Raw genomic sequence first — 11,518 nt, 5'->3', positions numbered from 1 at the left:
ACAATCCCCTTGCTCCTACAAATACAGATATTTTTTTTTCCCTGTAGAAAGGAAAAATAAAGTTGTAGGACATTCTAAGTTGGTAGCATCAAGTAATTAGTCAACCTATACCCTGTTCTATATCAACAATAGCTACTTGTTTTATATGTATATATATATTTACATCAAATAATTGTATATGGTTTCACAGTGAGTTCATTTGTTGTTCAAAGTTTCACATAACCTTTCAGAAGTGAGTTGGTAGCAACTTTGTTCTTCCATCTATCTAATTTAAAAACTGCTTTCTTAAATTGAAGGGAAATTTCACAAAACTATACTAAAATATGATCCCCAAAAATTTGGTCTGTCAAGATGTATAAACTTTGACTGTGGTTTGATTGTAAACAGATAATCCGCATTGATCTGAAGTGCAGGAAGATAATGCTGGGTACAACTTGCTATTGTTAAATGACACATGAATAATGCACTGGGTTTGGGATCAGTCAACTCTTCTGGTTTTAATCATTTATTTTCTTTTTCTTACATTTCGTAACTCAACGGTTGATGTAATCCTACCCCATGTGAATGCTAAGTTCAGGGTTTCACAATAAATGAAATGCCGTCGAAACCAGCGTGAAATATCCACACAGTGTAATCTAAGGTGCCCACAAAAGTTGGAAGAGGACTAGGCTCCTGATGTAGCCAACGTGGCCTCCAGGGAGTAATTAAATTCTCAGCAAAATGTTTTAATCCTGCCTTTGGTTTCTTTTTGCTTGCCTGAAGAAATTTAATATCTTATTTCAGTAGTGAGAGGATGGACCATGAAACAAGTGGGAAAGTAGGAGATCTAGCTTGGATTGGGTGACATCAGCCTCCCTGAGCTGAGCCCTCAGGCATGTTTTTTGCCAAGAAAGGCCGAAAAGAAACATCAAGGTGAGCTGACTGCATAGCACGGGCCACAAAACTTTCCCAAGAGCTTTATTTGTCAGAATTATAAACTCTATTTGAGCAGTAACAATCCTTTAAAACAGTCACTTTTCATCTAGTGACTGCACCTTGAGAATCTATTTCTCAGCTACGTGTTTGCACCCAGGATAAGAGCAAAACCCACGGGCAACTTCTGTACCAGGGAACCAAACAGTGTGGCTTTGTTTTCGAAACCGATGACCTTCCTGCCTCCTGGGAATGGTCCTGGGCCCATTTTAGCTGATCTGTGCCTGGGAATGTCTTAAGACCACGCTAGTTGGCCCAACCCAAAGCAGTGCCAGTAACCCTTCTGTGAATTTATCAAGATGCAGAGTTGAATTCCAGTATCTTGGTGGTGATCTGACTGTTTCATTTACCAATATTATGATTTTGTGTGCACTATGCTGAATTGACAGAGTGCAGCAATCTTCTACTTTCTGTCACAGGATTTGCTGTGTCTTTTGCAGACTCAAGTGGGCGTTTCTTCCCCAAGCTGAGATCAAACAGTAACCACTCTTTCTTGCAGAGACTTTACCATTTTGATTGAGCTATTTAAGTGTTTCATTTCTAGGCATGCTTTGAGACATCCTATCCATCCCTTTTTAGCCTTTTCTGATAGAAGAACTTCCATTTACAATTAATATTGTATATATACCACCTTCCTAAACTAACCTGATACTCACTTGCTTATGCACCCAAGGTTTGAAGGCATTGCAGCACCCAACCACGTTCAGCTGACTGTCTGCTGCCAAGGAACATTTGGTGAAGGACACCTGCACTGAACAACTAATCAGTAGATGCTTCATCTCTTCAGTTAGTGGTGTCATTATTTAAAAACTTTATGAGACTTTGAATGAGACCACAGAGAAGCACTGGAACAAGTTGTCCACAGAGGAGCTCCACCCGTTGTGGAGTGTCCATCCTTGGAGATACACAAAACCCAACTGAATACAGCCTTGAGCAATCTACTGTAGCTGATCCTGTTCTGAGCAGGGGGCTTGGACTAGATGATCTTCAAAGGTGACTTCCAGCCTCTGATTTTCTGATTCTGCTATCTTGTGTGTGCCCTTTTCATTGGATCAAGGTTTACAACATCAGTCTCTCTTCCCCCCAAATAGGAGTCAAAGTCCCTCCTCATTTTTGCTTCCCTTTACCCATAACTCATGCCTTCCTAGCTGTCCAGCTCAAACAGGAACCTCACAATCTTTTTACCTTATCTGCTCAGATTGTTCAGGCCAGCAATTTCTGTCACTGAATTAGAATTTTATAAGCTCTGGAAAGGAACTGGTGGCCTGTTCCATCTCGTAGTCCTTACCTATGCCATGAATACATGCAGACTCTGTTGTGCTTCTACTGACTTTGGAGCAACATGGGATGGGATGGGGAAATTTTTCAGGAACTACACACAAGCCAGCCTCAGTTAAGAAGCAGCTTAGCACAGGAAACTGGTTTCTGAGGATGGGAATCATTAGGTTGCAGCACCTCTTGAAATCTCCATTCTGATAATACCATGAGCTATACCATCAGTGTCTGTTCTCTGATGGAAAATTAGACATTCCTAGATTCCCAGGGATAGGACAAGAGGAGATGGCCACGAACTTGAATATAAGAAGTTCCACCTAAACATGAGGATGAACTTCTTTACTTTGAGGGTGGCAGAGCATTGGAACAGGCTGCCCAGAGAGGTGGTGGAGTCTCCTTCTCTGGAGACGTTCAAAACCTGCCTGGACAAGTTCCTGTGCAACCTGCTCTAGGTCGACCTGCTTTGGCAGGGAGGTTGAACTAGATGATCTCCAGAGGTTTCTTCCAACCCCATGTGATTCTGTGATTTCCTCTCTCTCTCCTCTGCTACATCTTGCCCACAGTCAGTTCCTGGCAGCAGGACTTGGGAACCAGAACATTGCTGTGGGCTAATGAAGACACCTAACCCTTAGTAGTTCTCAGTCTCCTTTAAAAAAAAAGGTTTGTGTCTGTGACAGCAGATTTAGGGTTGAATTTGGTATCCAAGTTCTCAATTCAGTGCTAGAGGCAGATTTAGTAAGAACAAAACTCCTAAAAAAAAAGGTTTGTGTCTGTGACAGCAGACTTAGGACCGAATTTGGTATCCGAGTTCTCAATTCAGTGCTGGAGGCAGATTTAAGAACACCCAGCGTGCTGGCAGTGGGGAATCCTGGTGTGGGATACCGTGCTGGCAGTGGGGAATCCTGGTGTGGGAGCACGGTCCCAGATAAAGGGATTATGTTTCTCTGAGGTGGTAACTACACCCTGAGCAGCACCTCTGTGAGACTGGTTCCTTTTGAAGCTGGTGGCCAATACTGAACCACCATTACCCCTGCCCATTTCGTTATGCCACAGCTGTTAATTGTAAAATATATTAACAGCTTTTGGAGCAAGGGCTCCCGGCAGCATTGTAGAAAGTCAGATACCATTTGTTATCTCTCCCTCCAATCTTGTGACTTAGGTGGAGTGATCCAGCTTGAAGTGGAGAGGAAAGCACCTTTCTGTTAGGGCATTTTCCTTACCCAAGGCATCCATAAACTACAGAATGAAACACTCTTACAGGAAAAAGAAACCAACATGTAATCAAATCTCTGAAACCGGAAAGCACCTTTCTGTTAGGGCATTTTCCTCACCCCAAGGCATCCGTAAACTACAGAATAAAACACTCTTACAGGAAAAAAAAAACCCAACATGTAATCAAATCTCTGAAACTAATTGTAAAATATATTAACAGCTTTTGGAGCGAGGGCTCCTGGCAGCAATGTAGAAAGTCAGATACCATTTCTTTTCTCTCCCTCCAATCTTGTGATTTAGGTGGACTGATCCAGCTTCAAGTGGAGAGGAAAGCACCTTTCTGTTAGGGCATTTTCCTCACCCCAAGGCATCCGTAAACTACAGAATAAAACACTCTTACAGGAAAAAAAAAACCCAACATGTAATCAAATCTCTGAAACTAGTGGAGAGAACTGATTTCTCCATTTCAGGGAGGATGGTGAAGCTTTTAGGACGAAGGTACCCTGAGAAGGCTGTGAGCCCTGAGCTGTATGTGTTGTGTTGCGTGTACTTGGTTGCTGAATTAAGCTCCTCAAAGGTTTCAGTGCAGGGATCCCTGGCGTGTAAATCCCAGGGAACTTCTCCAGGTGACAAGCACAGACAGAGATGTGCAGCAAAGAAACGTGGCAGCGATCCCAGGGAAGTTCTCCAGGTGACAAGCACAGACAGAGATGTGCAGCAAAGCTGAGGTGGCAGCATATCTCTGCGTGGCCAGTTTTGCTTTCTGGTGAAACACAGAGCTTTAAAGTTCTCTCAGATTCCTAAGGACTGTATAATTTAGGCTGTTACTGCTATACTTAAGTGCCTAAATTCCACCTAGGTTGCACATGAGATGCCTACGTGCTCTTGGGGATCTTAAAATTCCCTGTGCCTGAAGAGAGTGAAATAGGCCAAGCAGAGAATGATGCTAATGCAGCTTAACATATCCAGGTACTGGAATTAAATAATTTAGAATAGATCAGCTTTTCAATGTGCTGGCTGGGTGCTGCCCAGGCTAAAAGTCAAGTTAACAGCATTGCAACTACGGACCCGTAAACCACATGCACCAAAATCAAGACCTGTGTCTGTAAATTGATAGATGAGCCCGTAACACGTATTTGGAGCCTGGAGCAAAAGTCAGTAATTTTTATAAAGACTGGGAGAGCTCATAATGATGATGTTAGGCTCAGATATTAAAAGAAAAAGGTAAACTTGGGTGTGAGGTACTGCCAAGTAACAACACGAGAGTGTCACTGGGGTGAAACCAGAGCTCGGCTCCGCCGTGGTGCTCTCCACACCGGACTGAGCATCCTCCAGCTCTGCCCTGGAGCAGCTCTGATCTTTAAGATCCCTTCCAACCTGAACCCTTCTATGATGCTATGAAAGCCCTGCCTTCAGCGGTGTGACTTTGAGCCTTCTGAGCCCCTGCAGCAAACAGCTTTCCTCCTTCAACACAGAGATCCCTCTACCCCAGCCACGTCTTTCCCCCGTACAGCCATAAAGCTGGAAAACAGAACCCCCAACCTTCCTTCCCCTGCCTGGATTTATTTCCTGAGGCTGCCGATGGTTGAATCCCAATTGTTTTGGCTCGAAGGGGGGATTTGCATGGGGAAGCTGCTTGATGAGCCAAGGAGCAGAGCGGGGTGAGAGGAGGGGGTGGGTGGAGAGATGCTCTGCCAGCCAGGCAGGCGGGATCGCTCCGGCACTGGCTCTGCCTGGCTCTCACTCTGCCTCTCACTCCAGCCTTCTCCCCTCGCACAGAGGGAGGGGAGAGAGGAGAAAGCAGAAGGGTCCCTTCCCTCTGACAGCACCCAACTGCCCGGCTCACATCTGCAGCAGCCCAGCCATGAGGAAGAGTCTCTTTGCCCCTGCTTCACCTTCAATTTAAACCCCTTCCAGAAGGGACACGATGGAGGAGCAATACATTTCCAAACTCCACCCGGTAGTGGATTATGGAGCTGGGGTCTTTCTTCTGATCATAGGTGAGTTCTTCACAGCCTGCCTGTTTGCTCCAAGCCTAGGAGGGGACACACAGGGGCTGCCCCCTTTGCTGCGCTCAGCCAGAGGAAGCTGGAGGCAAATGGCAGAAAATCGGTTTCCACCCAGGTTCCTGCTTATTTCCTTTGAGCCGGTTGGATGCCAGGATTCATCTCTGCTCTCAGATTAATTTTAGACCTTTTAGATCTCGGATCTTTAGATCCAGATTAATCTCAGATCTTTAGACTGAAATTAATCTCAGATCTTTTGCCTTGCTGCTGAGGAGTTGCCAGCATAAGTTTGCCTCTGTGGCATCACAAGTATTCCAAGTAAGTTGGGCTACTGCTGATCCTGGCATCTCAGCCCTGTGAACTGGGGGACGAGGTGGCCCCTTTGATGAGACAGATCAGGGCAGAGTGACTTTGGGCTGATGCTGGCCCAGGGGGATGCTCATTATGTATTGAAGAGCACCTGTGTCTTGGGGGGATAAGCCGGTATAAAACAGCCAAGGGTTTTCAAACAGCACTTCTGGTTTGGGTAACGGCCTGTTTGCCCTGCTGAAGGTGGATTTATGATGAAATACAAGCGGGGATGTGTACAAGTCTGGTTTTCAAACAGCACTTCTGGTTTGGGTAACGGCCTGTTTGCCCTGCTGAAGGTGGATGAAATACAAGTGGGGATGTGTACGAGTCTGCTCCAGCGTGGCTTTAGCTGAGGGTTTTCTTCCTTGTCTCTTTGTTGCGTGTGCCCAGGTGATTTGTTTACTGTCGGTGCGGATTTGGAGAGGGGCTGAATTGGTTTAGGCGTTCAGTCCGACTGAATGTTGCTGAAACGCGAGTCCCTTCCTCCCCTCAGCTCATTTGAAAACCTGTTTTGAGATGCATTTAAGAAAGACGAGCGTATATTTTTATGTGGTTTGCTAGAGAGGCTTTGGGCAGCGGTGCTGGGCTTCAGCACATCACATCTCACCCCTGTTCCTGCACGCTGCTCCCTGCGGGGCTCTGGGTTGAGCTGACAGCTCAGGGTGAGAAAAACCACTCTCTGCAAAACAGCGAAGGGCTTTTGTTGTAATCCAAGTGAGGAGGAGAGCTGCTTGCTCACACAGAAGTGAAGACATAGGTGCAGTTCACATCTTTGTCCCCTGCCCTCCAGCAGCCTCACCGGTAACGGGAAGGAGGGAATAATTTCTTGTCAAAGTAAAACAAACTTGAATATAAGAAGTTCCACCCAAACATGAGGAGGAACTTCTTTACTCTGAGGGTGGCAGAGCACTGGAATAGGCTGCCCAGGGAGGTGGTGGAGTCTCCTTCTCTGGAGACATTCAAAACTGGACAAGTTCCTGTGCAACCTGCTCTAGGTGGACCTGCTTTGTCAGGGGGGTTGGACTAGATGATCTCCAGAGGTCCCTTCCAACCCCATAGCATTCTGTGATTCTGTAAAAGAAAGGGTGGGCCTGGATGTCCACCACGATGACTGAGAGCTGCCTCCTACCTCTCGCGTGGTGGTTGGGGCTCTCTCAGAAGAAAGTGAGCCAGGTTCATTTTTGCTCCCGAAGCCTGAGGATGACCTGTCCTGTGGCCGTCATTTGGCAGGAGAGTGCTCTTCCCACCGAGCCACAGGTTGCTCTGGCAGCAAGTGGTCCCGTGCCAAGCCACTGTGGGCATCTCTGTGTGCATAGACACATGGCTGCTGAGACCTCAGGGAGCTCTTCAAGCACATCCAGAGGCGCCAAGTGAATGGAGGTGGTGAGAAAGTGAATGAATGAGGGATGCAGGGGCTCAGATTTGTACCTCTGTCCTGTTTGAAGCTTTCTCTTGGCATCTCTTATCACCTTTGGATTTATGCCAATGTATTTATTCCATTTTGTTGCATGTGCCTTTATCAGTTCCTCTGTGGGCACTTTTATTAGTTGGTATCTGTGAGGAAACGCAGCCTTCCTGCTCTCACAGCGACAAGGGAACGTGACACAATCTTTCTCTGTTTCCCTATTTCCCTTCTGACTTTAGAGGACATCTTCTCGGGAAAACCCTTGATCGAAATGTAGCTCCAGCACAACGTTCCCTTGAAAGAAAAGACAAAATGGGTTATTTGCTACATGTACTTTTGACACTGCTGTCATGAGCGCTTTGATGCCCTGTGGCATGTCTGAATAATGTATGTCCAACGGGTCTTTTTTTGCAAAGCAATCTCTGGTCTGGTGCCTGCCTCTGACAAAACAGTTCCTATGGTCTGTCCCACTGCACTCAGAGACCACCAGGACAGTGTGGGTGCCTGTAGTCATTGTGGTCCTTGACCAACAAGGACCCTGAGCTGCCCAACCAGCACATGTGGACTACTGAGGTAGCTCAGAGCCCCAGGAGGCTTGTGCTGGGGCTCCAGGGGAAGACACACTGCAAAGAGGGAAGGCTTTGGGAAGTGGAGAGCACCAGATGGTGCAAGAGGGGAGGGCACCAGAGGGGACAAGCAAGCAGGACAGCTGGAGTTCTCCAGTAGGAAGGTGAAGTGGGAGCGGGTGCCGTGGTGAGGATTCTAAGCCACGTAGCAGCTCTCAGTAATGCCATCCAGGTGGCATTGCCCACCTGCTATCTAAGAGAACAAGTTTCCTCACCATGAGCTGAAAAACAAGGTTTCATAGCAGGACAGAGCAGAAACACATCGGTGTGTTTCCCAAACATCGGCACAGTATGGTGTTGGCCTGGGAGGTGCTGGTTTCTGGTGTCCCAGTCTTCTAAACTTTAGTTCCAGGCCAACAACCAGCAATTTCCACATCCTTTATAGAAATAAACATCTCACAGGTGTGCTAATGATGTCCTATTACTGTCTGTGCTGATCCCTCTCTTTCAGCCATCCTCACAATCCTTGGAAATTCAGCCGTCCTCGCCACAGCGGTGAAGCGCTCTTCCCTCCTCAAGTCACCGGAGCTGCTGACAGTCAACTTGGCAGTAGCAGATATTGGAATGGCCATCAGCATGTATCCGTTGGCCATCGCGTCCGCCTGGAACCACGCCTGGCTGGGAGGAGATGCCTCCTGCATATATTACGCCCTGATGGGTTTCCTTTTTGGCGTCTGCAGCATGATGACCCTGTGTGCCATGGCTGTGATTCGGTTCCTCGTTACCAATTCGTCCAAATCCAATAGTAAGTAATTGCCTCTCAGGGAACCTCATAACTTTTAGTCCAATATCAAACCTCTAATGGTCCTAGAAGGATCACAGAATCACAGAATGTTATGGGGTTGGAAGGGACCTCTGGAGATCATCTAGTCCAACCCCCCTGCCAAAGCAGGTGCCAAACCTGCTCCTCCTAGAGCAGGTTGCACAGGAACGTGTCAAGGCAGGTTTTGAACGCCTCCTGAGATGGAGACTCCACCCCCTCTCTGGGCAGGATCTAATTTAATTCCTTATTAAACCCTGCTCCTCCTAGAGCAGGTTGCACAGGAAAATGTCAAGGCAGGTTTTGAACGTCTCAGGAGATGGAGACTCCATCTCTCTGGGCAGGATCTGATTTAATTCCTTATTAAACAGAGGGGCTTCTCACTTCTCAGTAATACCAAGTAAAACAACCAGAGGGTGCAGAGCCCAAATGTTTTGCTGGACAAGAATGTCTTCTCTTCCTATTTGTGTGCAAGTAGACATACTGACATCTCCTCCTTGAGAGGAAAGTGTTCTCCTGGCATTCCTGGGCTGGAAGCATGGTACATTTTGTGTCAACTTGATCATGTAAAGCTCCCTGACTCACCAATCTTTAGATCAGTGCTAAGGGCTGATCTAGATCCATAGACACTCTCTGTTATGTTTCTCAGGAAGACCAAAGGTCAGGGAACTGCAGCAGCAGCCCAGGCATATTTGTAGCCACCATCCTTCTGTTGGAGAAGAAGTTATGGCAAAAACCACGTGGTTGAGATGAGATTCATATACATTTGCTCTTCTTCTTTCTTGCAGGTAAAAAAATTACCAAGAACACTGTTCGCATCTTGATTACCTTCATCTGGCTCTACTCCTTGCTCTGGGCCATTCTGCCCTTGGTGGGCTGGGGCTACTACGGTCCTGAGCCATTCGGCATCTCCTGTACAATAGCCTGGAGCAAGTTCCACAACTCCTCCAATGGCTTTTCATTTATCCTGAGCATGTTCCTCCTCTGCACAGTCCTGCCCGCACTGACCATCGTTGCCTGCTACTTGGGAATCGCCTGGAAGGTTCATAAAGCATATCAAGAGATCCAGAACATCGACAGGATCCCTAACGCAGCCAAACTGGAGAAGAAGCTGACATTGGTGAGTTATCCCCGTGATGAGAAGTGTCTGCAGGAATCAGGAGCTTGCAGAGAAGCGGCTCCGCTCATGCACGGTTCATGATGGTCCTTCATTGCTTTGTCTGGTACTGACCAAAGATGGAGATGTGGTTCCAGTCTCACCCGTGCTCTACAGTCCTGGAATCCTTGTTATTTCAGTAGCTTGATCAGGATAATATATCGTAGGCACAACACAGCTTGTTAAAGCTTCTTTAGGTAGTTGCACCCATGATTTTCATGGACATATAGATTTCCAGTCATGCTGGAATAGCTGTGGCATTAATTCACGTTGCAGTTGGGGTGGAGGTCTTGTTCTGTATCTGAGGTATTTTTAATTGACTGAGAGGGTATTCAGAGTGAGAGCTACATGAAATTTCTGTATGGAAACAGGATTTTTTTAATAGAATATATTTTCAAGTAAGCACTTCAGTTGCTCATTTCTTGTGGAAAAGCAGAATTGACCCAAACTTTCTAGAGGCCAATCTGTTGATAGGCTCTGCTTTCTGGTTGGGCTGTGTCTCCCATGGTGTTTTGCAGCCAGAGTCAGGGAAGGAGATGAAAACAACTGCCTCATAAGAAACAGTGTCATAGAATCATAGAATCACAGAATTGTTTTGGTTGGACAAAACCTTTAAGATCATCAAGTCCAACTGTTAACCCAGCACTGCCAAGTCCACCACGAAACCATGTCCCTCAGCACCATGTTTACATGTCTTTTAAATACCTCCAGGGATGGTGACTCAACCGCTTCCCTGGGCGGCCTATTCCAATGCTTGATAACCCTTTTGGTGAAGAAATTATTCCTAATATCCAATCTAAACCTCCCCTGGCACAATTTGAGGCCATTTCCTCTTGTCCCGTCAATTGTTACTTGGGAGAAGAGACTGACTCCCTCTGGCTACACCCTCCTTTCAGATAGTTGTGGTGAGCAATAAGGTCTCCCCTCAGCCTCCTTTTCTCCAGGCTGAACAACTCCAGCTCCCTCAGCCGCTCCTCATAAGACTTGTTCTCCAGACCCCTCATCAGCTTCGATGCCCTCCTGTGGACAGGCTCCAGCACCTTTTTTGTAGTGATGGGCCCAGAACTGGACACAGCACTCGAGGTGGGGCCTAAACCACAGTGTGGATCTGCTAGGTGGGAATAAAGGCATATTATATACTGTCCAGTGTTACCTGTGCTCATGTCACAACACAGCAAGCGTATGGTTTCAGGTTTTATGGCTGGTTCAGGTGTGGTTTCATCATAGAATAGTTTAGGTTGGGAGGAACCTTAAAGATCATCTAGTTCCAACCCCTCTACCATGGGCAGGGACTAGACCAGGTTGCTCAAAGCCCCATCCTTGCCATGTCCCAGCCCCAGCCAGCGCAGGCTGAGAACTGAAGCCCTCTTTCCCTTTCAGATGGCCGTGCTCATCTCGGTGGGGTTCCTCAGCTCGTGGACGCCGTACGCAGCCGCCAGCTTCTGGTCCATATTTAACTCCAGCGATTCCCTCCAGCCCATCGTCACCCTGCTGCCTTGTCTCTTTGCCAAATCCTCCACGGCCTACAACCCTTTCATTTACTACATCTTCAGCAAGACCTTCCGGCGGGAGATCAAGCAGCTGAGGTGTTGTTGTTGCTGCGGCGGTTGGCGGGTTCCTTTCTTCAGCGCCGACAACTCGGCCGACAACCCCCTCTCCATGATGTGGAGCGGGAGGGACAACGTCCGTCTGTCTTCAGCAGTGAAGGTGGAGAGCCAGGGAGCCACCAGCCGCTGAGACGAAGCCGTGGTTGCA

General features: G+C 47.2%; 1 protein-coding gene across 1 annotated transcript; it reads left to right on the top strand.

Moving 5' to 3' along the window:
- The first annotated feature begins 5,385 nt into the window (after positions 1-5,385).
- LOC106897518 (opsin-5-like) lies at positions 5,386-11,518 on the top strand. The gene is made up of 4 exons (XM_014958195.1): positions 5,386-5,459; positions 8,299-8,592; positions 9,396-9,727; positions 11,144-11,518. The coding sequence occupies exons 1-4, from the start codon at positions 5,387-5,389 to the stop codon at positions 11,498-11,500; spliced, it is 1,056 nt and encodes a 351-aa protein (XP_014813681.1). The 5' UTR covers position 5,386; the 3' UTR covers positions 11,501-11,518.

The sequence above is a fragment of the Calidris pugnax genome, unplaced genomic scaffold, assembly GCF_001431845.1.
Source record: "Calidris pugnax isolate Ruff unplaced genomic scaffold, ASM143184v1 scaffold276, whole genome shotgun sequence".
NCBI classification, from domain to species: Eukaryota; Metazoa; Chordata; class Aves; order Charadriiformes; family Scolopacidae; genus Calidris; species Calidris pugnax.
Note: the sequence above shows the minus strand (reverse complement) of the source record. Positions and strands in the feature narration are given on the sequence as shown.

Excerpts from the sequence above, each read along its gene's own strand:
- LOC106897518 (XM_014958195.1), top strand. The coding sequence starts at position 5,387 with ATGGAGGAGCAATACATTTCCAAACTCCACCCGGTAGTGGATTATGGA. Across the intron at positions 8,593-9,395 it reads CAATTCGTCCAAATCCAATA|GTAAAAAAATTACCAAGAAC; the intron begins GTAAGTAATTGC and ends TCTTTCTTGCAG. Across the intron at positions 9,728-11,143 it reads TGGAGAAGAAGCTGACATTG|ATGGCCGTGCTCATCTCGGT; the intron begins GTGAGTTATCCC and ends TTTCCCTTTCAG.